Source organism: Drosophila simulans, chromosome X, assembly GCF_016746395.2.
Source record: "Drosophila simulans strain w501 chromosome X, Prin_Dsim_3.1, whole genome shotgun sequence".
In the NCBI taxonomy this organism is placed as follows: domain Eukaryota; kingdom Metazoa; phylum Arthropoda; class Insecta; order Diptera; family Drosophilidae; genus Drosophila; species Drosophila simulans.
This window is the reverse complement of record NC_052525.2, coordinates 10,775,765-10,802,559: the sequence shown is the minus strand read 5'-3', so window position 1 is coordinate 10,802,559 and position 26,795 is coordinate 10,775,765. Positions and strand designations below refer to the sequence as shown.

The following is a 26,795-nucleotide window of genomic DNA, read 5'->3' as shown; positions in this document are numbered from 1 at the left end:
TACGAAATTAATCAGTTTGGGTGAAAAAACTTGTAAGAATATGACATTTTTCCAAAGTTTGTTATCCCAATTTTTTTTATCAAAATAACTACGTTTTTGTTTAACAGAAATTTAAATAGTTGCCCAAATATGGAATGCTGTATATGAATGAGTTCGTATCAAAATTTCCCTATCGAATGGCATTCACAGTTAAAAATGTAAAATTTTGTCAGTTTTTCGCAAAAAATGATGATGTTACCCCTTACAAAAAATTACAAAATTTGAAAAAAATTTGTTTTTCTAAATTAACAAAATGGTGATAGGAATACTTTATTTGGATCATTAGCTGTAAAAAACAGTAATTTTTTTGAATGTGTGAACATTTTTGGCCAAGTTATTGCTCGAAACCCCTTAAAATAGTTCGTAAGTTATTTTGGTGCTCTTTATTCAATTTTTATTTCCATGTCCGTCTGTTTATCTTTTTCCGTTCCCAACCACTTCTTTAACTTTCCCGCTTGTTTGTCAATTTGTTTAGCCAAATATTTGCTGGCCCTTCATTGGGTTTTGTTTAGGAAATAGTTGCTGACTGCCGGCATGTGAGAAGGCCAAACGGGAGTTCCAAAAAATCGGAAAAATTCCACTGATGTTGGTCGTTGGAATTTAAGCGCACAAAGTATCCTATGAAATGCAAAATAAATTGGAAGGTCATGGCTAAATTCTTTTCAAACTAAGTGATAATTACTGAGGCGGTGTCATCGTAGTTCAACCAAGCTACAAATAAAGCAAATAAGGATTTGTGTATTTAAATATGTGTATATATTAACCCCCCAGGGGCACTAATAAATAGTAATATATGACCCGGTAGAGGCAATAAAATAAATGGCTTCCCCCGATAATGTTCAAACCCGGTTCAGACTTGCTATTTATTACTTATGACTTCATTAAGAGCCACCAATAAATAAATGGAACAAATTAACGTTTGATATGCCAGCTCATCGGGAAATCCCACTTATCCTGGCCTTAATCTATGTCCGTCCCCCTCTCCAGTGGCCATATATCCATCTCTTTCCGAGCCACAGTTGGCTTGGCAGGCTATTCAAATATTAATTCGCATATAAAAGTCAGTTGGACAAGGCTCCATAAAGATAAATATCTAAATAGCTAAGTAAATGCAGGTCCTTGGAGGCAGCTGAAAGTTAAGTTCGTGGGTTGGTCGACGATAGACGGAGTTGAAGCAACACACAAAAGCCGCAGAAACCCGATTTCCAGTGGCAAGGACAACAAGGCTGCTTCAGAAGTTAAGTGCCCGCCACAAAATAAGCCAAAATGTGGATGCTGGAATGCTGAGAGCGTGAGATGATGATGCACAAGACAACTAAATTTGCTCGGTAGTGCAATTATTACTAATAGGGCTAATAAGCACGTCTTAAGTGCCCTTCACCCACACACACACACAAACAAGCACAGAGGAAATACGAAAAAAAAACACAAAATTATACGATAAACTCGATTAAATTTCGTTGGCCATAAAAATGCGCCATCATCACAATTGCAGAAGCAGGAAAAAGCTGGAGCAGGCATGAATTGCAGTTTAAGGATACCACACAAACACAATCACACACACGGATATCAACGCACACAGGCACACACCTAAATTTGACCATTAAGGTCGCCACAATGGCACGGCCCGTCAACGCTTGATGATGATAAGAATGATAAAGGGCGGCCCATTGAGTCAGACAGAGATGGTTAGACCACACACTCTCCTCACACACACTAAACAGCAGCACACACAGTGTGGGTCAATAAACTAGTGGTGATACGATGGAAAAATAAGGATATTGGTGAATGTTATGATTTTGCCGATGCTTCGTTTTATTTCAATCATCACTATTATTTGTACCTCTGCTGTCTTAAGCGCAGCACGAAGCAACAACAATAACAAGAGCAACAGCAGAATGAAGTGAACAACAGAAGTGCCTTTAAGGGAATTTCAAATATGCATGAGCCAAAGAAAAAGGCGGAGGAACTTCGGCAAGAAGGGCCGGAAAACAGGAAAAAAATAAGTGAAAGAGGGGCGAAGATGGCCCAAAAGAAGAGGGGGAAGAGAGAGGAACAGAGAGAGGAAACAAGGAAGCTGGCAGGACACACAACAATACGGCGGCAAAATGAAGTGAAATACGTATAAAATAAAAGGAAACCCATAACACACACATACACACACAATGCACAACACAGATGCCGGCACTCACACACATGCCAAATGGAAATCTTGGTGGCAAGGAAAAAGGAAAAGAAAATGGAAATGGAAATGGTTGCCAGATAGATAGGTTACGACTGAAGGATACTATCTACCGAGGAAAAGGTGAATTGAAGCGATCAAGTGCATTTCGTACTTTCAGTCATGTTATCAAATAGTTGAATATCATATCCAATCCCCAGCTCATAAATATCTTGTAATTTATATGACCAATTACTAAAATCAGCTTATTAGCAAGCATTTCTTAAAGACCTCGGTTCTTTGATAAAACTATAAATGTATTTATGATATAGTTAAGTGTTTACTTTATGTTTTATTATATGTTTTATTATAAGTTTATTATATTTTTATTGCCGTCGTCTGTCGTTTATACCCTCTGCATTCAAGATTCCTGGCTATTGAATATAATGAGCTGATGGCGGAACTTCTCCTCCAAATGGAAGATGGAAGAAGACCCAAAGGCAACTTCTTCGCATGTGCCATATGACACATAATCAGGCTCCTTTGGATACCAAACGACTACTTCGCCTCCTCCGTCGACCAGCAGCTAATGTCCTCCACCCTTTTTGGCTTTGGGTTTTTGGTTTTTGGTTTTTGGGTTTTCGGGTTTTTGGATTTGCCTTTGGGTTTCTTATTTTATTCTTTTTTTTTTTTTGGTATATTTTTTGGGTGGAAAAGTCCTTGCCCGGTTAGCCGCAGAGCCCAACGCAAGGGGCAACAAAAATGTTGCAATAAAAGAAAAGTTAAATTGTAATAAAGCACCCTTGGGTAAGGGAGAATGCCGGTGAAAGTCGGTGAAAGTCGGAGAAAGTGGGTGAGAGACTGGGGAGTGGGATGTGGGTAGGGGGGGGCAACTATGTAAAAGCCGCGAAAATAAGAAAAGTTTCTGTGTTGTGCCAGGGCTAAACAATTTACCCTGTCTCCTGGTTCGACTTAACCCCATTTTGCAAACTTTTGCTTGCCCAACTGGCAGATGGGTGGACGCAGTGCGTCAAGGATTGTCAGAATCCCAAATGCTGGGCGCCTGAGACAGATGGCGGCACATTAAATAATTGAAGGACAACGAATTAAGCGAAGTATTGATTTAATGCTAAGGAGGTCAAATTGGGCACAAACTTTACAAGTTTCAATTTAAATGAAATTGAAACTTGAGCATATTTCGATTACAGTGCTTGGTTTAATTTATCGAAAGCATATGCATGAGTAATCATGCATTCAATTCAATCTTGACAGGAAGTGTTACAGTCAACACTTATTTGGTTGGCAAATAAAATAGTGTTTTAACAATAGTATTTCTCACACTTTCTCAAAAGCGCACGCCTGAGTGAATCATTATCTTTTCATTGCAATCTTCACGGAAAGTGTTACAAATTATCACTCATACGCCACGTTGATTGCCCGGCGAGGACCGCAATCAAGTGGATTCTCCGATTCTCTGTCATTATTCTGCGTCTGTCTGTCTGTCTGTCTGTCTCTCTGTCCTTCTGTGTATATAGATAGATATATATATTTTATATCCATCCGCTTTATTCTGTGCGCGTGACAGGCGCGTGACAAGCGCGTGACACGCATTGCGACAGATCTGACAAATCATCAGCGGGAATCAGAGGACTGACTTTTTAACCCATTCGCGACGACTAGTCCAAAAGGGGAAAAATATGTCTGAATTTAAGGGAATAAGCTCGGTTGGAATATGGTAAAAGGATTGTGGGCCCAGCCCCCTCTGCATACTTGAGCCCTTTGAGGTTTGCGTAAATTTTTCTTTTAATTAAATGCTAAAAAGTTTACACTTTTCATTTGCCTTTGTTGTCGGCGACTGTTGATGCTGTGGCTGTTGAATCTCGCGCCAAGGACCGCGAGTCCTTAAAGTAATTAGTCTGGGAACCTGGGCACGTAGCTCTGCCATGTATATGCCACAAAATATTGCCAAGTCAAAGGGTTTTTGTTTCCACATTCGCAGCAGGCTAATTAACCTAATATTAGACTCTCTCGCGGGGGCTAAGAATATTAGTTTAAAAATAATTTAAATATTTATTAATTATTTTCAGTTCGCCACTAGTTTTGCGAACGCTGTTGTAGCCCTAATGGAGTTAACAAGTTCCCGCCAATCTCGATTGTCTTTGCTTAGTGGGGAAAATCGGAAAGATATGAGCTGCAGCAGATGGCACTGCAGCTTTCCGGAGACCGCCCGTCGAGTGGCCCAGTTGGTGGGGCAAGTGGTGGAAGTGGGCAGCGTGGGAAACGTGGAGGATGTGGGCAAAGTGGCTGGCGTGTGCATGTGTGTCAACGACTTGGTCAACAGTTAAAGGCTTTGGCGCAGTCTCTCGTCTTGGGCGCAATGGGGGCCCTTCGTCGAGCTTGTGCCAAGTTTGTAAAGTCGGCATGTTTGTTTAATCCTTGCCATAAGTAGCTGCCTGTATTATGTGAAATCCTTATGGAATTTAATAAGCTTATGTCGCCGCCTGGCATTCGCAAGGCCATGAAAACTTGCCCCGCTATATGTATGTGTAGTGCTTAAGACCTCTTAAAGACAATTGCCTGTGAAGTGAGTCAAGCGAAATGGATTTTTCATGTCAATTTATCGCTGGACATCCAGCTGAGCACTGTGCACGTGGCGTATACTTGATGCGGCGAACAAAAAAAGCAAAAAACAACGAGAATTGTGCCCTCTGGCCTTCCACTTAATTACACTAATCAATCAAATGCAGTTTTGGGTGCAGTCAGCAGCAAATTAATTGCCCACCAGAGCGGAAAATAATATTCCAAAATTATTAAAGCGATGGCAAGGGCTTAAACTAAAATTTAAGAGCAAAACTTGTAAGTTTTTGAACAATTTAAGAATGCAGTGCAATGCCAATTTGAGTATGTAAAGTTTGGAAACAATCCTTTCATTTCTGCATAGAAAAACAAACCAACACCGTTCTTAAACTGCGATTTGCATTGCAGAGCGAGAGTCGAAGTTTTGGATGGAAATACCCTGAATAATGTCCACCACCTGACCCAGCTATTTATTTTTATTTTCCAGAATTGTGCTGGCTGCTCTGCTTTCATTTCAGGGAAAAATTCTCTTGTTTTTTGTGCGCCGTATTTATGACAACATTTTGCATATCACAACGCAAAAGTCTGGCAAGTGACACACAAACGCAGACGAGGAGACGGAAGTCGGACAGATAGCAAGTTAACCCATATAAATATTTGTGCACATAAATGTCTGCATAAATTGTTAAGCACAAACGTTTGCGTTTAGTGGCCATTAAAGTGCTGGTATATTTTACTAATAATTTGATTACTTCGGTCATAGTGGCTGCAAGACATGTTTTGGGGTCACATGTGATGGATGTTGGGGTCAACAAAAACAAAAAAATAGAAGGAAAATAGCTAAATATTTGCGCTACTTAATCAAGACATATGGAGGTAATTAAGAATAGGTTGCATCTAGTACCATAATAATTTCCTATCGATAATAATCTCTATGTGCAGGCTGGAACTTATCAATTTGTCCCGCTTTTCCCAGGAGTCTTAAAGTATCCTTCCTTTTCAGTAGTGGGAAAATAGCAGGCTTACCTTCTGTTGGCTTGTGGCTTTCCATTTCCGTTGCCATTTTCCTATTCCTACCCTATTTCTCTTTTTTTCACCACACTATTTTTCTTTTGCCGTACTATTTTGTGTTCTTCTTACTTCCTTCCTTCCTTATTTTTTTTCTTTTTTTTTTTTTTTGCAAGGCTTGACGTAATTTTATTAGGACTGCTTTCAGGTGGCCACTATGAAGCAGTTGGCAATATGCCTTATAACCTCATAACTAATTCATGGGGATCCCACCTAGCGCTTTATGCATATTCATGTTGTTGTTGCCGCTGGGTCCAAAGCCCTCGAAAGAGACAAAAAATCGGCGGAGCGCTGGAAAGAGATGGGGCGAGTGCTTGCCTCGTTCATTGGGGCTCGTAAACACGTTTGTTGATGTCGAGCATGAGTTGCACGTTTCTCGGATCTCGCTCTTACATAGATATATGTATTTGTATATAGATACATATACCACTGTCACAATTTCCAAGTTTGAATAATTTACATTGCAGAATGGCAGAAAGGAAATGCCAAAGCAGCTAGAAGAAAAAAAACAAACATATATATATATTTGTTGCTATATCTATCTGAAAGTCCCCACGGAGTTAAGCATTTAAAGTTGCCCCCTTCCATTCGAAAGCCAATTTAATTGCTTTGGCGACCCTAAGCCCTTAGATCCGGCATCGATATTATATCGCTAAGGCCCTCAAATTGACCAAAACTGAAAATCCCTCATGGGCATATGGCTTTGCCAATCGGTAATAAATCCCCCGGTTGGGATTACCAGGATGGCGAACTGGGATTAGCCGGCGGCGCAACATTTAATATTTTAGACTCGACCCCGTTCAAGAACTCATTGTTCATTTTCAATGTAAGGTAAAATGATATACTACCAAAATGTAATGAATATGAATATAAGAAGTGTGTATACATTGTATTTGCTCAGCTGTAGAAGAAACTTGAAACATTTTCGCTGTTTTTTTCCAGTTTTCACAGAAATTTGTCAAAATAAAAGGACACCATGTGTGCCACTTTTGTGCTCCATTTGTGTTCCTATTTATGCTCACATTTCTCCACCATTTTTGCCAAATTTGTTTCGTTTTGTAACTGATATGTATTTCCCCCGCAATATATAGTTGCATTGGTTTTCGATTTCGGTCTTGTTTTCCCTTCTATATAGCGCGCTATTATCTGGCAAAGTCTATAATATTTCCCCCCAACTCGTTGGCATTCATGTCCTGCTATCTTTTTGGCTATCAATTCGAAAAGTTGACACTTTGCTGGCTTTTGTTCGATGGTAGTGCAATCAATGAGCCGGAAATGTGTCCGTCTTTGTAGAATATATATATATATAATATATATATACTATGTGTGCCAGCTGAAAGCGGGTAGCCAAGAAAATATTGAACAAGAAATAGTAAGAAAAAGAGATTCATTTCGGGCAGAACAAAGGCATCCACATGTTGGTCATGTCTTCATTACCGGGCAAAAGAGCTCATTATGAGTTGATCTGGGTTGCCTGATGAAAATGTCAGTTAATTGGCATTTGATTAACTCGAAATTCACGCATCTCAACGAACTTAATTAGCCGAAAATCAAAGGAGCCAAGGAATGGTTGTGCCCCTCCCGAAGATTGATGCATGCCCCCTCGTACCACGACTTCTCCAATTTCTCCGCATCCTGTCTGGCTAATTGAATGCGATCCATTAGCCGGCGGAATTTGTTTAAAATTCCACCCAAAAGTCGCCGCGAGTTAAAGTTCATGGTCCGTGTGTCGTGTCCTTCAGCGTTTTCCCTCTTATTTCCTTGCTTTTTTCTTTGTTTTTGTTTTTCGTCCTGCAACTCAATTAAGCGGCAACGTCTTGTTTTTCTGGGGTGTCAGTGCTTGTTTTTCCAGCAATTCGCGGATTGAATGAACAGCGGAAAAATGTAAATAGCAGCAAAAGTATCTATTTACCTAAATTATCTTAAATATTAAAACATAAGTCTAATGACCTTGTTATGCCAATTAAAAATGCTCTCGATTTTCATAGCTAAATCTTAGAAAGATACTCGATTGCCAAATCATCTCTTATAATTATTTAGCTATTCATTTTGTTTTATCTTTTTGTTTTTAAGTCCAAACTTTGCCAGGCATCAATTACGATAAATTAATTTATTGCCTGCCATTTGGGTGCTCAATAATAAATAATTGTGCGATTAAATGGCCTTGGGGATATGGATATTTAGTGTATTAGGTGCCAGGCTTTATTAATTCGCTCCAGTCATATCCTTTGATGCAATCCATGTCACAGTCCGCTCCAACGCCTTCGAGTTTGTCTGATTTGTTCGAATTAATCGCAGCTTTGGCCCCGCTATTGGCCTCTCTTTTTTTCTGCCTATTTGCGTCTCTTTCGCCCGCAGTCGACTTAAGCTATTTGTTTCTCTTTTGGCATTAATCAAATGCCGAAACATCTGAGAGCCAAGGACCTGAATTATCCTTCCAAAATCTGAAGCGGCGAGGCGTGAAAGCTCCTCTGATTCCCATGCTCCGTCCCGCTCACCCGCCCATCTTCCCTCTCTCTCTCTGGCTGATTCCAGCTGAATCAGCTCACTTCATTTGAGATTAATTGCAGTAAGTCGGCGGCCACAGCCCAAATACCGAATGAATTATTTCAATCTATTGATTTCCATTCCAATAATGGGTTTCCCTTTGCTCAGGATCATTTAATCTAAAGTTAGATGTTATTATCTTGGTATTATGTTTTAAATTATTAAATTATATGTAGAAAACAAATCTGGAGAACCGGCTAAGGTAAATAGCTTGAAAGCGTCCTTCGTGAGTTCTCTTTTAGTTTGGGTTCCTTTAAACTTTTCTCATTTATGACAAATGCCAGCTTTTTGCACACATGCAATCTTAAATCCTGCATATGTCGTAGGAATCTCAAGGATTTTATATGTACATCAGATGTAAAGTGTTTCCTGTGCAAAGACTTTCGCATATGCACCGCAACAATGCGAAACCGAAATCCTCACTTGGAAAATTGCTCACATAATTCAGCACACGCAGCGGTGATGGAATGCATTTACCCACTCCTCTCTCTCTCTCTCTTACTAGCCACGCCCCCATTTCCCATTTTCCAGCCACCGCCCACACTAAATCCAGCTGCGCAGCAAGTCGGTTCATTTTGCTATCTGCGCTTAATTATAATATTAATTAAATTGAATTGCCTTAAGCATTTTGGCAGCAGATGTTGCTGGATCTTACGTGGTAAGAAGGTCGGCGGGGGACGGGGGGGTTTTTTGGGGGCTTCAGGGGGTTAAGATAATGGCTGGGGCACAGGGAATATACATATGCACATATCCATATCCTTATACCCACTCGCACTCGCCATATGCATGTGGCCGCTGTTGCGGTTGCTGTTTGTCGTTTTTGGTTAATCGGTAAATCAACTGCAAGCATGTGCCTCAGACAGAGTGTCCTTGTTCTTCGACTCGTTGTGGCTTACCCTGAGGTCCTGCGGATGTCCTGGGCGGCTACGTTTCGGGATAAGCTAAAAAAATGGGTGCAACACTATAACTCCATGTATTCAGTAAAATATATAGAAAAGTTAACTAAGAATCAAGCTTATATACATTTATCACTTTTTAAGGATATTCATCTAGGATATCCTTCATGCATTTCAATGTTTTTACAACACTCCTATTGACTGTTTGTAATAAGAATGTGTGAGTTGCGTCAATACCCAACACTACATAGCTGCATCCTTTGAGCACCCTCATATTTTGGCGACATCTGTCCGCCGTCGAATGTCCTGCAAATATCCTCGAACAGATGGACTCATTTCGGTTGCTTTAATGCTTGCCTGCCTGCCTGCCGTTCTGTGGTCTGTGGTTGGTTGTAGTCGTGGTCAGCTGAGTTTCATGGGTTAATGAATCGCTGTGCGGCAGCTCTTAACCCCCTTCTTAACCCCCTCCCGCCCATCAAACACACACACTTAAAATTGGCCATATGCAAATTGCGGCAATTTGAGCTCAACAAAACAAAAAAAAAAAAAACAAAAAATTGAAAAAAAGTGCAGCGTAAAAAAGCATGAAGAAAATACATTTCAGATGCGGGCTCTTTGTTGCACCCGTCAAAATGGCAGCAAAAATATAAGGAAAAAACTGAAAAAAAATGGAAATAAACGTGCTGTGACCATTTAGCTAATAGCCAATTAAGTAATTAAGTGTTGGGCGCCGGGGGGCGTGGCAGTCGGCGCACGTGACAAGTGTAAATTGAAGGTTAGGCAAAAGTGTTTGACGCTCGAAATCGTTTTGTCGCTGAATTTATGAGTTGGCCATCGATTAGCGAGGTAAATGCAGGGAAAAATGAGAGAGAGAGAGAGAGTGAGAGGGACCCATCGTCCTTCGTCCTTCGCCGTTCGTCTGGCCGACGTCCTTGGCTCCTTGGTCTGTGGGTAATTAAAGTCACGTCTGCCGTCTAATTAGTTTTGACCCAAATTACCCAGCGGAGCATTAAGGAAATGAATTGCACAAAAAATCGAGCAACAGCGGCAAAGTGCGAAAAGAAATTCGTGAAAATGTGATTTTAATAAATGCCGCAAATCAGCACACGGCAACAAAAAAAGTTAACAAACAATAGAGTACAACTATTAATAGGTACTATGAATTCAAATTTATGTAAAACCTGGTAAAGCTGCCACATAGGTAGCAGTAAACTTGTTTAATTCCAATTAATAAAATTAAAAAATAAAATAAATAACAAAAAATAAATGAATTCAAAATTTAAAAATATTTCAAAATCTATAAACATCTTAGTTGAGATATAAGAAAAATAACTTAATTATATTTTAGTTAACTAACATTTTGAATATTTATTTTCTGTGCATTTTCAAGAATCAAACGAGAATTGGTGGAAATGCTGTGAACTGGTTCTGTTTTTCCTTCCGAAATTTGAAATGACATGCATTGCTTTCCGCATTCCTTATGCCACCACGCCCACTTTTTTTCCAGCAGAAAGGGGCGGAAGAAAGGTGGCAGAAGAAGTGCTGAGTTGGCATATTTGCAAAACATGTGCTCTGGTTTCAATCGTTTTGAAATCGCTTAGATTAGATATTTTCCTTGACTTTCCATATTTTTAAGTTAAGTAAGTTTCTATGCAATTGTTATTATAATTGTTGTGCTTAACATTTGGTTAATAAGTTTATTTTCTATGATATCATTTGGCAATTTGTGTTCGACATCACTCCCAATTCCCCACTGTCTTCCCGAGCTTTCAAATTCAAATTCGCATTGCAAAAACGCAGCTGTCGCCGCAAAGGCGTGTGAAAAACTTGGGCAGGGCCAAAGGCTGTAATTAAATCCAGCTTCAATTTATGATGGGTTCTGGGGTGGCCCAGCCTGCCACAGCCTTCTAGGGTGGACCCAAATCGGGCGGTTGGGGCCGGTTGTTGCCATAAAGAAATTACACAAATCCATCAAGCCACGCAATGACATCAGTGGAGGCGACGGACTCGTGACTCCGGGGCCCAACCCGACCACATGGCGGGGCATTTTCCGGGTCTGGTCGCTGGTAGGAGATTGGCGAATGAAGAAGATTGGAGTTGGCCAGGCAGGCGGTCGGTCGGTCAGGCGATAATTACCCGAGTGGCCCCAGAGTTGGAGGAGGAGCGGACCACTTCGGCATACGTTTCCGGAAGTCGTTCACCATTCCGCCGCAGTCGTCTTCTTGGGCCGTTTGGCTGTTAATTCGGTTTCATGTTTTCCATTTGAGGCGCCATTTGCCCGGTGGCCATAAAACTCAACAGCAACATCAATGCGGGGTATAGTTCCATTCGGAGGCCACATCATCATCATCATCAGCCGCAGCAGCAGGATCCCGCCTCTCATCTCATCCCAACTCAGCTCGTCATCGGATGCCCTCATCTTTTTGTGAGACGCCTGTCAGCGGCATGGTGTCCATTGTCCGGATAACTTGTGCTTGTTGTTGGAGTCCGGAGTCCGGTGGCCGGGTGTCCGGGTGTTCGTGCGCCCGGCATTGGGTTTCCCTCTTTAAGCCCGGATAGTCGAGACCTCTGGCCGCTGTCTCCGATTTTATTCCGCATTTAATTCCATTACCATTGTGACTCGACCGCAATCCCTTGCAATTCACTAGTTATTTAAAGTGGTAAACAAATTTTAATCAAAGCGGCTAGGAACTCAGCTAAATTAAAATAGTTTAGCCATGATAAAACACTTGTGCAATGTACTACTTGCAAGTGGTAAACCAATTGGAAGCGAAAACATTGCAAACCAGCTACCTCTCTAAATAAAATGTATTCAAATTCCTTAGTTATTAAATGGAAAATATACTCTTTATAGCCAGATAAGAAATTTTCAAATCATTGGTATTGAAATACCTGCAGTTTCGAACGTCTTAAAGCCGTGAAACGCACTGTCCTCGCCTGGAGATGAGTAATTCCTTTGGCATCCTCAGCTGAGTTGTGTGTCTACACTTAATTTCACTGCAAATTAAGTTGGCTTTGTGGGTTAAATGGGGGGTGGTTGTGCTGATGGTTGGGGCCTTTTTGGGGTTGCAAGTTGGGGGCTTTCCACACCATACGCAGACAAAAGGCGGATAAAACTACAAGGATTCTGGCGCTCCTTCCTCAAGGCTTTGTGTCAGACATCAGGTGCAAAAGAGTTTCTATTTTCACAACTTTTAGTATAATTAATTCAAATGCTTTCCATAAAGGTAGCGGATGGGGGGCGGGGGAAACGGAAGCAGCTGTGGCATTTATGCAAAATAGACGTAGCTACCATTTTTTTTCGCAGGTGAGTTGGTGTGCGTGCCTGCGTGTGTATGTGTGTGTATGTGTGTACTATATATCCGGTAGAGTTTGTCTTTATTAACACATTTTTGTTCCTATTTTTCTTTCGTAATTTTTTTTGTGTCGATGTGATAATGTAAGCCGAGTGTGAGCAAAGGCAAAACTTATAATCAAATGCACTGGAAAAATAGAACCCTTGCTATAAAATTGTATGAACAATCGATTAAATAGTTTACAAGCCAATTGAATATCGCCTTAAAAAGGTGTAGTTAAAGCCAAATTTAAGTTCTAAGAACCATAATCTTAAAGCTGTTTTAATAAGATTAAATATCGTAGAGATTATATTTAAATATTTAATAAAGAAGCCAATAATTCGGAACGATGCATGGAATATGCCTTTCCTTGTACAAAACTGTCTGCCTCTGTGAAACTTTAGCCCGATTCCAACCCACATACCATTTACCGCCTTACCATGGCCATAATCGTGATGAAAGCTTACACACAAAAGTTGTTAAGCTGCGTGTGGCTCCCGGGGAGTTTTCCTGGCTGGGATTGGCCATGGCAATGGGATTGGGCCTGGAAGGAGATGGCTGGTGGGAGCACTCCTTGGATTTTAATGGCCAGGCTGGAATGGGAACAGCAGCAGCAACAAAACCAAAAACAGAGGAGCAGGAACAAGAAACAAGGGCAATTACATTGACCGAGGGCCAGAGCATCGAGAGAATCGAGAGGAGCGAGTGTTGTGGTCATGAAATCGGACCGATAAGCTCTATCTGGGATCTACGGATTTTCCGCTCCCCCCCAAACCAGTTACTCATTAGTATGCATTGATAGTTGGTCGCGCACTGAAGGTCCGGGGGCAGGGGCATCGAAAAGTAATTGAAAGGGATATAAAAATTAATTTACGAGCTTTGCACGCGAATCGAGTTTCCTTTCCCCCACTCGAGTTCAAGTTGCGCCACGTGTGTATTATGTTTTGTGTGTTTGTGTTTGGAATGTAATGCATATACACCTGTCACGGATATACCTGTAGATAAGTTTTAGAGCGGGCACCCATGGGGATTTGGTTACCTTGTGACCCGAATGAAGGGGGGTGGCCACACGAAATAATGTTGGTGAAAATTGCAGAAAGGGCAATCAGCACATACAATTTGCTGTATTTTAGCCAGTTATAACGAAAGAATAGCCAGCAATCAACTGCAAACGAATACGAGTTTAGAATTTAACTTTTTAATTGGGAAACAGAATTTGTGCAAACTATTACATTGCTTTTTTCGCTCACTGTATGGCATCTTGCCACTTGTTTACCCATGCCAAATCGGATTCAAATCAATGTGAATCTCCTGAGCGAAACAATTGAAAGCATTTTTTCGTGGCCAAGTGAAGTGCTTTTCCCCCTCCTCCTCCTGCTGCTGATCCTGCCGAGCATCCTGCGAGTAACTGACTGGGGGCATCCTTGTCGCTGACAGGCCAACCATTTTGCGGGTGTCCATGTCACGGCAGCAACAGCTGAAAAATAAACGTTCTCTTCTACAACTGGCACACACAAATCGCACACACACACACATCGCACACACTCACATCACACACCACACACCCACATGGGGCCACGTGAAGGAAGACAAACACTTGAAAATGAAACCCCACTCGGCAGAAATTTTCCGTGTGTTTTTCTGTATTTTCCAAAAGATGCTCAAGTTGCCACAATGGCGACTGGCGAACTGGCGCGTTGAGCATGATGATGACGATGATGGCAACACTGGCAGACTGGCAGGAAACACGTGCAAACCCATAAATACAGGGACCAGATAGGAAAAGGCCAGGTGAAAAGCGAGGCAGGGACTCGTCTCCCTCGAAAGTGGTAAAGGCTAGGAGCGAAAGGTACATAAGTTCGGTGTATCGGGGTTTTGGGTTTTCCACTCTCTCGCTTTCGCAAATAAACGTGCGAAAAACGCAGCGAAATAGAAAAATTAGACAGCTGGAAAGGACCCTATAGATACGCTCGCAGAGAGCAATATGTCCTGCCAAATATAACTGAGAAATAAAAATATAACCACACAAAAATTTGGAAAATAATGAATACATAATTGGGCCTATGTTTTAACAATCAATACTATCTTTAAAAACGTTCAATTTCTGATTTTTTTTAGCATTACTAGATTTTAGTAGCCTACTAGATTTTAGTTAATAATTCGTTAATTGTCACTCGCATATTTCTTCAAGTGCACTTATGTTATCCAGTTGGGGTTATGAAAACAGTTAGCTGACTTGGTTGGTTGCTTGCATTCCAGCTGCTGTTATTTCAGTCCCACCTTTCCACCTTACCCACCATTTTCCCCCCTCCGCTGCGGAAAAGCCGAGAAAATTCAGTTGGTGGCGTGGGAAGGGAAAAGCACTCGCTGGCGTTTTGCGAAAAGTGTGCCACAGATTGCAGCAGCTCACGTGCATCCCGAGCAACTTTACAACCATGTGTTTGTGTGGCCAGAGCAGAGGTGAAGGCATCCAGATGACGCTTGAGCCCCATATTTTGCACTTTGACGGCTGCCAAGCCAACACGAACGCATAGCCAGCCAACCAGCCAGCTAGCTACCCACAGTGAGTGCCAAAAGTAAGACCACAAAAAATGACACGAAAAAGAAATGATTTTTCAGGGGCTTAAAATGAAATTTGCCCGCCTGCCTGCCGCTCATCTAAAGCCCATGAACTTTGGGGCTTAAGTTGGCTTAGGGTATCCATTTACAGGGAGATATGGGTTTGTTTGCATAATAAAGGCCATAGTATTTATATTTATTTAAATCAAACTCAATCTATTGCAATAGATTAGAAGAAATAGTAATATATAACAAAAGGTTTTGTAAAATCTTTATATTTTATTTATTTATTTTTTTAATAAGAGAACAACATTTTAGGGAGGTACGCATACTTTTAACCACCACTGTTTAGTTCTAAACACATATTTGCCTAGATCACCATGGTGTTGCGCTTGTGGGCGTGTCATTACCTCTGCGCCACTGCGATAACCAACCTCATCAGTTTCCAATGCCGGCGGCGATTTGTTTTACATTCTGTTGCCTCTCGAGACCAAAAAATCCAGCCAACCCCCTGACCCACTCAACCACTTAGCCACCCACTGCAGCACCCAGATCACCCACCCACTTATGCGCACCACCTACTTTTCGGGCGTTGCGTTTGTTTGTCAGTTCGTTTGCAGTTCACAAAAAAATGGCAGTTGCCCCATTCGTTCACAAATAAGAGAGAAAAAAAATATAAATAAGTAAAGCATATGCAACACAATATTTCATGGAATATATCAAACATGGAAATTTGATTGGTTTCTGCTCTCAACAGATGCACCAGCATACAAAGTGCTTTTGAGCTGCAATTTCTCATTGGCGAGAGTGAAACACCCAAGTTGCCTAAAAATGCACGAATGCAAATAGCTGTAACGACTAACGGCTACCCATTGGTGCTTAAACCGCGCTATTCTAGCGTACAGCGCAGCATATTACTATATGCTTAACAAAACAATGTGAAGCAGTAAAGTGCGACCTTAAGAGGGTATCCCTTGTGTCGATTTATTATCTAACAGCTACCTATAGCCCCATCATACCCCATATTCTGCCACTTTGTCTTGGCCGTTCGCACACAGAACGCAATTTATTATGCAAAATCAAAATATGTTTGCCAACAACTCACACACATGCAAAAGGGAAAAGCTGAGTAAAAACCAGAGCAGATGCCAGGAGGAAAAATGTTGGCTGTTTTTCTTTTTTCGTTTGTTGTCAAAGGGCAGGAACTTTCGATGAGTTGAGAATTTCTCGGACCAAACTGACATGACGCCGCCAAAAAGTCCATTGTTGTTAGTTGGCCGGTTAAGGGGGTACCCGGATATTTTATGATTTTTTTTCTTGTTATAAAATAATGTCAACAAAAATCCAATTTCCTTTTACCTTCCCGTTTGAATATTGCGCATACTTATTGGTATGCAAGGACTCCAGGAATCTGCGAGTCCAGGAAGTCGCGAGTCGAGTCCTTTAGCCCCTGGGTATTAGGGCTGCAGGATGCAAAAGGGCGTGGCTGCGGCAGGAAGGGGATGGGGCTTGGGCTCTACCGAAGTGCACTTGACATTTTACTGGGATTTCGTGATGGTGGAGCTAGCGATATGCAACCGCAGGAGCGAGAGCTGCACTGGAATGCATTTCCCGCCTGACTGCACGTTTTGCTGCTTGTTTAGTTAAGCGCCTCGGCGTGCGGTGTACGTGAATGCACTGCGAGAAAATCCCTCGGCCCGCCATCGATTAGCATGCGAGCGTGTTTGTCCTTTGTGGAAAGTGAGAAATTGCCGGGTGGTTTTAATTTATTCTGCGATTGCATGCCATTCAACTTGTTGAGCGTGACTTGTTTGGAGTCATAAAAAGAAAACGTTTTATTGCGGGTGGGAAAAATGTGAAAGCTCAATTTACCTATCAGTTAACTCAACAATTTTGTAACTATGCAGTATTTCAAATAGAATTCTAAGGTAAATAATATGGTATTCATAGCATCACAACGTATTATATTCAGTTATATTAAGGGGCATTGCTGCAGTCGATCAACCAGCAGGCAGGAGATTTGTATTTGTTTTCATCATAATTTTGTGCGGTTTGGCTTCCGTTGCAGTTTACCTTTCGAGCGGCATATCCGCTTTCCGTTTTCCGCCGCACTCCATCATCATGGCGAACGGAAAATCAGGCGGAGGAAACTCGAGACGTTGCTGGCACACGATTATTGTGTATTGTTATAATAAAGTTCAGCTTCATTTCCTCTGCCGTTCGGCGGTGGTGCCTCCATTTTTCATGCCCCATTCCATCGCAAGCCATCTTTTGCCTCACGCTCAAGTGCGTCTAAGTATGCGAGTCCTTTTGTTGTCCTCTCTCACCTCTCTCTCGTCGATGTCCATGGCCATGGATCCATGGATCCTTGCACTTAATTTCCCCCCCATGTTCACATGGCTGCTCCTCGACCATGTCGACCATCTCGCCAGCGGAGAAGTGTTTGCCCTGCACTCCAGTTTTTGCTCAAGACCCCGAGGAGACTGCCACCTGACCTTCGAAATCGAATGCGAATGGGAGTGGGATAATGGTTATGGGGAATGTGGGTGACGCTGGAGACGCTCGCTGGAGATGCCCGGCATTAAATGGCCTGGGAAGGCGTGTCGTTTGGCCATTTCCCATTGCCCTGACTTTCCCTGTAAATTGTAATTTATTTCAATCTCATTTTAATAGATATTTATGCTTTGTTTTCCATTCGTCGTCGTGCGGCGCATTTAATGCTTACATTTCCGGACATTTCAATAAATTAAGTTGCCCCCCCGCTTCACGCAGCTGTTGTTGTTTCTTTTCTGCACTCGATTTGTTGACAGCTGGAAATGGAATTGCTGAAATGGGCGTCATGGATTTCAGCTTGTCTTCGGGCTGTCTCTTTGCCAGCACACGGTGCGTATGCTCGATATTTGGGTAAATCAAGTTTAAAATCTACACTCAATGGCATTATTTTCAGCTAATTCGGATAAACAGTTAGGCAAAAAGTGATTTTCTTTGTACGAATTTCCCTCGCGATCTCTTAGAATAATCTAAACAAGTCGCCCCCATTATCATTTTTCATTTTAGAGCGGCAATTGTAAAATGGTGCAACGACTTGCCGTTAACGACAAGCACTCAAAAAATAGAAGGGGTAGCTTAAAAGCTTAACAAACTAACGACTATTAAGGGGTTCGACAACGACGAATAAAAACTGGCAGCAAAGTGCTCCATTTTTCTTCGCGAACAGAGCGACTCCACGCGACTCGACTCAACTCGCATTTAACAAGAAAATCACATTAAATGTTGTTGTTATTGCCGGCGGGTTGCACTTGCATTTGTTGCAGTTTTTGCCGTTGTTTGCTAGTTTTGTTGCACGTGGCATCGTCGACGGCAAAATGGGTGAAATGCATAAATCATTTGGCAAACAGGTGCTGGCAAAGAAAGCAAAAGCAAAAGCACTGGCAGCAGCATCGACTGCAATTTTGCCAAGTACCAGGACGAGTGCACACACACACATGCACACACGCACCCGCACACAAAGGCACACACACACACATACCTGGTGTCCTCGACAGGGATGCCAAAATAAAACCAAAAAAATCACAGCAAAGCTGATGAATGCTTTCACACAATTCAACTAAGATTTAGTTCAATACCGAAAGGAGTAACTTTTTACTAAGGCACTTTAAAGGTTAATAATACATCAATAAAAATATAAAATCAATTAACGGATATTCCGAATGTATTACAAATTTATTAAATTCCATATATTCTTACGTTTTTTTTTTTCCTCCTACAAATTATAGAAGCTAGTTTGTAAAAATGGCAAAATATTGGTCTAAAAGTAAATGGTTAACTGGTTCGAATATGGCCAACTTTGCAACACTGTTCGTGGTGCAAGGTTGGCGGCATAAAGTGTTCAGCTCCTTGTTGCTGTTCCTGATGCTGCTGCTGCTGGTGCTGCTGTTGTGCAGTTGCATAAGTCTATCAATAAATAATAAATTTTTACTTCATTGAATTTGCAAAAGCAATACGTTCGATAGACTCCAGGCCGAACGCACCGCACTCCTGCAGCGCCCCAAACGACTGGGCCAAAGGATGATGTGCATGCGAATGTGGATGCTGCTGCTCCTGATCCATTTGCCAGTTGCCAGCGAACCATAAATGATGCAGCTGCAGCTCCAGATGAAATCCATCGCAACGGCTTGCAAATGTGCGAACGAATTTCTTTCCAAAAATAATGCTCCCCAAATGGGATTCCACTCGAATCGTTTATTGTTGAACGGTTAACGGGAAAACTCTTTAGCCACCGAAAATTGAAGTAGCCATCTGGCTTTCTTTAAAAAAAAGGGCATTCAGCCAAAGATCAATTGATATAACTAAAGAAAGGATTTCTGAAAACACAACATTTAGCGAAAAAATTCATACTTTCAATGAATTCAATTTGCTATAACTTGGCAAAAAATGGTCACACATTAAAAAAAAATACCTTTTTATACAGCTAATTATCCAAATAAAAGATTACTATAACCATTTTGTTAATTTAAAAAAATGATTTTTTTTCCATTTTTCTGATTTTTTTTAAATTTTTTTTTTAAATTTACATTTTAAGCTGTGAATGCCATTAGATAGAAAATTTTACGACGAGTTTAACGAGGTATGGCATTCCATATTTGGATTAATAACTTGATTGCTATGAACTAAAAAATCATTATTTTTTGTTGAAAAATTGGGGATTAGTTTTGCCCAAATTATGATTTTTTCGAAGAATATAATTTGCTATAACTTGGCCAAAAATGGTCACACATTCAAAAAAATTACTGATTTATACAGCTAATGTTCCAAATAAACGATCCCTATCACAATTTTTTTCAATTACAAAAATTAATTTTTTTCAAATTTTTTCATTTTTCATAAGGGGTAACATCATCATTTTTTGCGAAAAATTGGCAAAAAATTATATTTTTAACTGTGAATGCCAATGGATAGGAAATTTTATGACGAGTTCAACGAGGTATGGCATTGAGTATTTGGATAAATAACTGCATTGCTATGAACTAAAAATGCAAAATTTTTTGTTGAAAAATAGGGAATTAATTTTGGAAAAATTATGATTTTTTAGAAGAACTTAATATGCTATAACTTGGCCAAAAATGTTCACACATTCAAAAAAATTACTGTTTTATACAGCTAATGATCCAAATAAAAGATTCATATGACCATTTTGTTAGTTTGAAAAAATTAATTATTTTCAAATTTTCTGAATTTTTGTAAGGGGTAACATCATCATTTTTTGCCAAAAAAGTATAAAAAAATAAATTTTTAACTGTGAATGCCATTTGAAAGACAATTTTCGGACGAGTTCTGCGAGGTATGGCATTCCATATTCGGCCAACTATTTACCTTGTAGGAAAAAGAAAAAATACGAATGGATTGGTTTTGTGGGGCTTTATTATTGTATTTGGGGCAACTTGGTGTTGCGGGTTAGCCTATTCAAATAGCCAGTTGGTAGATAAAGCTTCCTGATCCTATGTGAACTTCCTCTGGTCTAACCACAGCCAGGACCATCGTTGCGAGCGCCCTCCATGCACGGATACGGCTTGCATGTGGTGTTGTTGGAAGACGACGCACCCTGATCCGCTCCAGCGCCCGCTGCTCCGCCCATACGAGCGGCGGCGGCCAGGACCTCGACGGTGCTATAGATGTTGGCCACGATTAGCATGCCGCCCGCAGCTCCGCTTGGCAAGGTGTTGGCATCCGTGGCATCCATTGGAGAACCATTGGCGTTCGTAGGAGCTGGCTGACAGTTGGGCGAGCATTGCTGGCCGGGAATCTCGGGAATGGCGCACGCCTTGCTGGGATGTGGGCCAATGTAGAAGGGATTGAAGGGTTTGTCGTCGGACTCGAGGGTTTTCATGGTGATGGTGAGCGCAGCAGCGATTAAACGGCAACGGTAGAAAATGTGGAAAAACACGGAGTTATTCACACGGAAAAATTTTGAATTTTTTTCGGCTCGTTTTCCGAACTGTTCGGTGTAAGGTTTGCCCCAATACTGATCAAAAGTCCCCCATGCCGATATATCTATGCGAGTTTCATTGCAAGGCCTACCTACTTGGAATTACAAGTGTTTCATTTAGTTGTAATATTTTGCATAAATTTATTAGCTTACAATATTCCTTAGCATCTCAATGGATGTACATACATGGCAACTAAGTTAGCCGCAATTTACTGAGAAGGCAATTGTCTAGTTTAGTGTATCATTTAGTAAATAGGATTAAAATGGGCTAACAAGTGCGCTTACAACAGCTTTATAATTCACACACACGCATGCACGCACACTAACACACACACACACAAATGCAACGCTGCTGGCAAATGGAATAAATGAAAATTCCTGGAAATAGTTTTCTTTGTTATTTACTCTATTCCGATCAAATTAAGATAATTAGAAAATAATATGGGAACACAATAAAGTTGCCAGCTTCGAAAACATTCGGTACAGTTTGTGTATTCAGTTCTTAATTTCTAAATTAAATTAAGCTAAAGAAAATGCGATATTGATCGGTTTAGAAACTAATGCCTTGGTATCGGAACTAATATATATTCTGCTCGATTTTACTCGCTTCTCGCAGATGCCGCGCCGCTTAACCCCAATCTGCCTAACAAAGTCACCGCCGTAACCATGTAACTGTCCAACATGCTACTAAAACCACTAAAACCAGCCAGCGACAATTAAAGCCAGCCGCTAGAGAGGATCGGGAGCAGGAACAGGAGCAGCAAAAGGAGGTGGAACTCTAGCCGCTCCAGCAGTACAAAACATACACTGAGAGAAAAACAACATGGCCGGGCCGCAGGTGCAGCACAGCCAGCGACCGAATAGCGCCTACTACACGGGTCTAAATGGTGGCTCCGGCGGCGGCGGAGGAGGAGGAGGAGCTGGAGGCGGCGGCGGAGGTGGTGGATCCTCGGCCGGAATGTCAAGCAGTGCATCGCACACCGGACTGCATGCCCTGCGCCAGGTGAGCAACGAAACGGAGCTCATCTACCGTGGAAGCCACAGCAATGGCACCGTCAACGAGCTGCCCTCGAGCGCCCAGCATCACCTGCTCACAGGTCGAGCGGTCCAGCAGCACCAGCACCAGCAGCAGCAGGTGCATCACCAGACGGTGAGCAGCATCGCTGGCACCGGATCCAGTGTCACAGATGCCCTCATCAGCACCATTAACTCCGGCGGCGGCGGTGGTGGTCCCTCCGGCAGCAGTTGCTCCACGGCGGCATTGGGCATTAAAAAGTCCAGCACGCAGCGCAGCATCGAGATCATTGTGGACGCCAGTCAGTGCGGCAAGGAGCTGGTGGCCAGTGGTCCGGGGTCGGGTGCAGCGGGCTCGGGCGCAGCTATTGTCTCCACCCTGGACGTGGAGGATGTGGAGCAGGGCGGTGGCGGTCAGGAGTCCTCCTCCTCGCATAGGAAATCATCGCGCCATCGGCATCGACCGCTCCACCGGCGGCTAATCACCTATCTGCGGAATCTCTTCCAAGGCAGCACCACACAGAATGGTAAGGCAGCTCCTGTATGAGGAGCAACTGCATCCACTTGGGCATTTCATGCATTTTTCTAGGGTTCTAGGGTTGAGCTAGATATGATTTATGCAGATTTCTTGTGAGGAAAGAGGGAAACACAAAACTTTTGATGTTATGAAAAGGTTTTCTAACATTTGTCAGTTTCTTAAGAAGTTGTTTTGAATTCTACTATTTTAATTTGTGACACTTATTGGTATCTACTTATAACTTTAAAAACTTAGTTAAATTTAACCATTCTTGCAGCAGAAAATTTAAATATTACCATTAATGATTTCTGTTTTTAAAGAGCACATTTTTTAATGTAAAGTCTTAGTTTTTCATAAGCACTCTTCGACTTTCACCTGTCATCGCTGCATCCTCTGTTTTTATTCTTTTTCAGAGTGTACTTTACATATTTGATTTTTTCTTTTTGATTTCTGTTTTTTCTTTCTGTGTAGCTGTGAGAACTCTGCTGGTTGCCTGGGGCTGCATCGCAAAGCGTAAGCGGCAATGTCTGTTCTTCACCCGTTGGACCCCTTAACCCTTACCCTAACCGCGCCGCCTTTAACCCGATTGTTTCGCCGTTGGCCATGACTAACCCCTGCCAAAAACGTGCTAACCATTTTCAGTTTGGGTCAATTCATGGCCATGAATCCACAGCCGTTGGCCTGGCCGCGTTGCAGATATACATATTTTTTTTTGTTGCGCATCTTGAGGTTGGCAGGCGGGAAAAAACGCTCGTAAAACGCGCCTGCGGTTCCGCGGCTGTTTTTGTCGCCTGGCCGAAATTTATGCATGGCGAACTTTTTTTTTTTTTTTTGCTAACGAAAAATCATCACAGCGGCCTTGAATGGATTTTCTATTGAAAATCTATTAGGCGTTTTTTGTTGTTGAGGGCGAGCCCTGAAGCTGGAAATTGCTTGGCCTCTCTATTGTGTTTGAAATTTTATTTACGAGTATTTTAGATCTGAGGTGATTGCCGTAGGCCAAAAATAATTGTTAAACATTAAATTAAATTTCGTTTTAGAATGCTTTTATTGTTATAAAAAATGTGCGCTGCCAACACGGCGTATGATTTATAACATATTACTCATACGCATTGTTGGCATTCGCATAACATATTAAATTTCCTAAATATTGTTAAGTAGATTCACGAATTTGAAGCCCAAATCTGTTTGCCTGTGGCGAAGGCACAATCAATCAAATTTGTATAAGTTCTTTTATTTTATTGGAAACCCTCAACGGATTGTCGAGGAAAACTTTGGCATTGTTACTTTCCAATTCGATTTGATTTGATTTGATTTAATCTGAAGAGCAACGAAATCCTTCGCTTAACCCTTTTGTGTCTGCTGTGTCTTGCATGATTAATTATGGAAATTGATGGAGCTCCGGCTGCTCGTGCTCCCCAAGTTGAGATTGCATTGATTGTTTACGGCTCAACTATGAGCGGGGATCCCCATTGCTGCTTTGGCTCCTTGGAAGTTCACTCAGCCATCGAGTCCTTCGAGCAGCTTCTTTTGTCAATTTGCCCGCCCAGAGCTCTCCGGCTCCATTCTTGCTCATCCTTGTTTTTTGTCTGTTCCGCTTAGTTCCCTGCCATTCAGTATTTTCCCTACTCGATTTTCCCGCCCAATTTCCATCACCCACCTCCCCTCCTCCCCCTCCTTTGCCAGCGTACAAGAGCAGTTGGCAAAATGATGAGCTCAACATAAAAGTTGCATGGCTCATCCTGAAAATTGAATGCAGGAACGGCTGGAGAGGAAATCGATATGGAAAACAATATAATATTTGTTTGTCAGAGCTTCGAATTCGAATGTTTTACACTGAGATGAATATGGGGTTAGTTTCATGCCAGAGTATTAAATATGTTGTCAAAGGTAAACAAAATAATGAGTAAATCTTGTTGACATTTTCAAGGGAATATCCTATATTCTACTAATTGATTTATTTAAACATAACTATTTAAATGGGTTAAAAAATATTCCAGAATTATTTTAAAAAAGTTCTTACACTTATTTACTGTTTAACAATTAAGTTTATTATTAGTTATTTATTAGCTTTGGGGAAAGGGTTTCTTGTATGTTATACTATTAAATTGTATATTGATTTGATTTGGATGAAAATTGTGGCAGTGGATCAGGGTAGCTGGCCATGGGTAACTGTTGACAATGGCCGTAGACAAGAAATCGAAACTCTCGACTGAAATTGAACTGGCGGAGCAGGGGAACTTTGCATCTCGGTCGCCCACACTTGACTTTCACCACTTTCGGAGAAAGTATTTTCGGCATTTGCAATGGGCGACGGATTTGCAGCTTGGCCAGCGATGAGAAGCGGCGCAAAAGTTTTATTGAAAAAGTTTGATGAATGACAAGTTGGCTTCCTGCGAAAAGCAGCGACTCCATTGCGCCAGCAGCCCCAAAATAACCACCCAAAAAGTCCACCCAACTTTCGGCACTCCATTTCTCATACCTCGGCTCCACGGCTCCATACCCAAGTGACAAATCGCTGGCTTATGTTATCAAATGACATGGCATTTAAATGTTATTTAAGGCCAGAAACTTTAATTGAGTTTAAAGCGCGCGCAAATTGAATTTAAATTTGTTTTAGTGGGCAAACTTGTTGGCGGCGAAATAACGAGCATTTGTGGTGGTCATTTGGCGGCAAATTGTGCACAAAATTGTTACAAATTAAATTAAAGGCTTATGGTTATAAAATCAAACGTATACTTAATATACATATATTTCTAAAGGCATTAACGATGTTATTTATTTATATTTTTCTTTTGTTCTATACTTACATCTCTAATTGATCTTGCGCTTTTTTAAGTTGTCCAATTTAGTTCTCGCCCATTCCATGGCTCCACATTCGAGCCCCAAAGTCAAGGACATTGAGAATCCTTCGTCAGCCTTGGCCGCGACAGGCATTTCAATTAATTACAAGAAGGGTGGAGCAGATGGAGGCTTCCATGGCCCGGGGGCCACGAGGGAGATCAGGAGGTCCCAAAGGGGGAGCAGAGCTGAGTATCCTGGCAAGGCTAAAAATATACTGACTCAAATGAAAGCGAGCAAAGTTGCAATCGAGCAAAAAATATAAATTACTGAAAAGGGCGCTTCTGACTTAGGTGCACGGCATAAATATTATCATACGAATTTTTATTTATATTATAATAAAATGTTAATAATTAGAAAATAATATTTTATATATGCTGGTATAAATTTCTATATACATTATTATTCTTTTACTAGATTATTTCTTCGGGAAGTGTATGAAATTAAGACAGAAACAATTATGGCGCGTGTGTGTGCGTAGGTTGAAAATAAATTGAAGCCGCTGCTCGTTTTGGCTTTGGTAATTGGCTTACTCCACTTGTCCGTCGGTTTGGCTGCGTCCTCCGGATTTCCCTTCGTGTTCGCTGGATGTTTTGCTTCTTTTCCATTCGCTTCTGTTTTTTCGCTGCCAGTGCCGCTGGCTGCATTTTATTGTCCTGTCCTTTGCCATCGCCTGCTGCCTTTTATTTGCTCCCGTTTTTCTGCTGCTTTATCCTCGGGGCAGCTCAATCAGTGTATTCATCTTCCGGCGTCCCTTTGCCCTTCTGCCCTTCTGCGCTTTAATGCACTTCATAATTTCTTCATTATGCCACGCCCACCACACCGATGTCTACACTTTGCGATGCCGGAATCCAGAGCCTGGAAGGTAATTGAATCCGTTGTCTGCATTTTGTGGTCGCTTCATTTTGTGCACTTGATGGTCTTATTTCGCTTGGCTCTGGCTTTAATTATGATTTCATTATTTGCTGTTTGTTCGCCGTCGCTGCTGCTTATTGCATATAATTTTTAATGGCCACCGCGATGTTTTAAGTGCAGCGAGTCCTTTGAGACCCGCTTACCCCAATGCCCCACTGTCGGGAAGCACTCTCCTCCACTAGCCAGCTCCATAGCTCTGCCAGCTCCCTGTGTCACAGTTTTGTTTGACTGTCTCTTGTTACTCGCTTCTTGGCACACTTTCTCGCCTTTCACCGTCAGCCAAGCGAAAGCGGAGGTGGCAAGGATGTCGCCTGTCGGCGGCGGTAACTGTGTCGCAACT

At 41.7% G+C, this 26,795-nt stretch overlaps 2 protein-coding genes across 4 annotated transcripts in view; one reads left to right on the top strand and one right to left on the bottom strand.

Moving 5' to 3' along the window:
- Positions 1–26,795, top strand: part of LOC6725659 (Kv channel-interacting protein 4) — a 77,016-nt gene that overhangs the window by 28,467 nt on the left and 21,754 nt on the right. For 2 of the 3 annotated variants that reach the window (XM_044923788.1, XM_016172740.3), the window contains exon 3: positions 21,785–22,709. The exons of the other annotated variant lie outside the window; for it this stretch is intronic. In XM_044923788.1, the coding sequence (XP_044779723.1) occupies positions 21,992–22,709 (718 nt within the window). In that variant the 5' untranslated portion in view covers positions 21,785–21,991. The remainder of the gene's footprint in view (positions 1–21,784; positions 22,710–26,795) is intronic. 3 annotated transcript variants of the gene reach the window in all.
- On the bottom strand, positions 20,586–21,218 carry LOC6740078. Its single transcript, XM_002076924.4, has one exon. The coding sequence runs from the start codon at positions 21,067–21,069 to the stop codon at positions 20,701–20,703; it is 369 nt and encodes a 122-aa protein (XP_002076960.1). The 5' UTR covers positions 21,070–21,218; the 3' UTR covers positions 20,586–20,700.

Excerpts from the sequence above, each read along its gene's own strand:
- LOC6740078 (XM_002076924.4), bottom strand. The coding sequence starts at position 21,069 with ATGAAAACCCTCGAGTCCGACGACAAACCCTTCAATCCCTTCTACATT.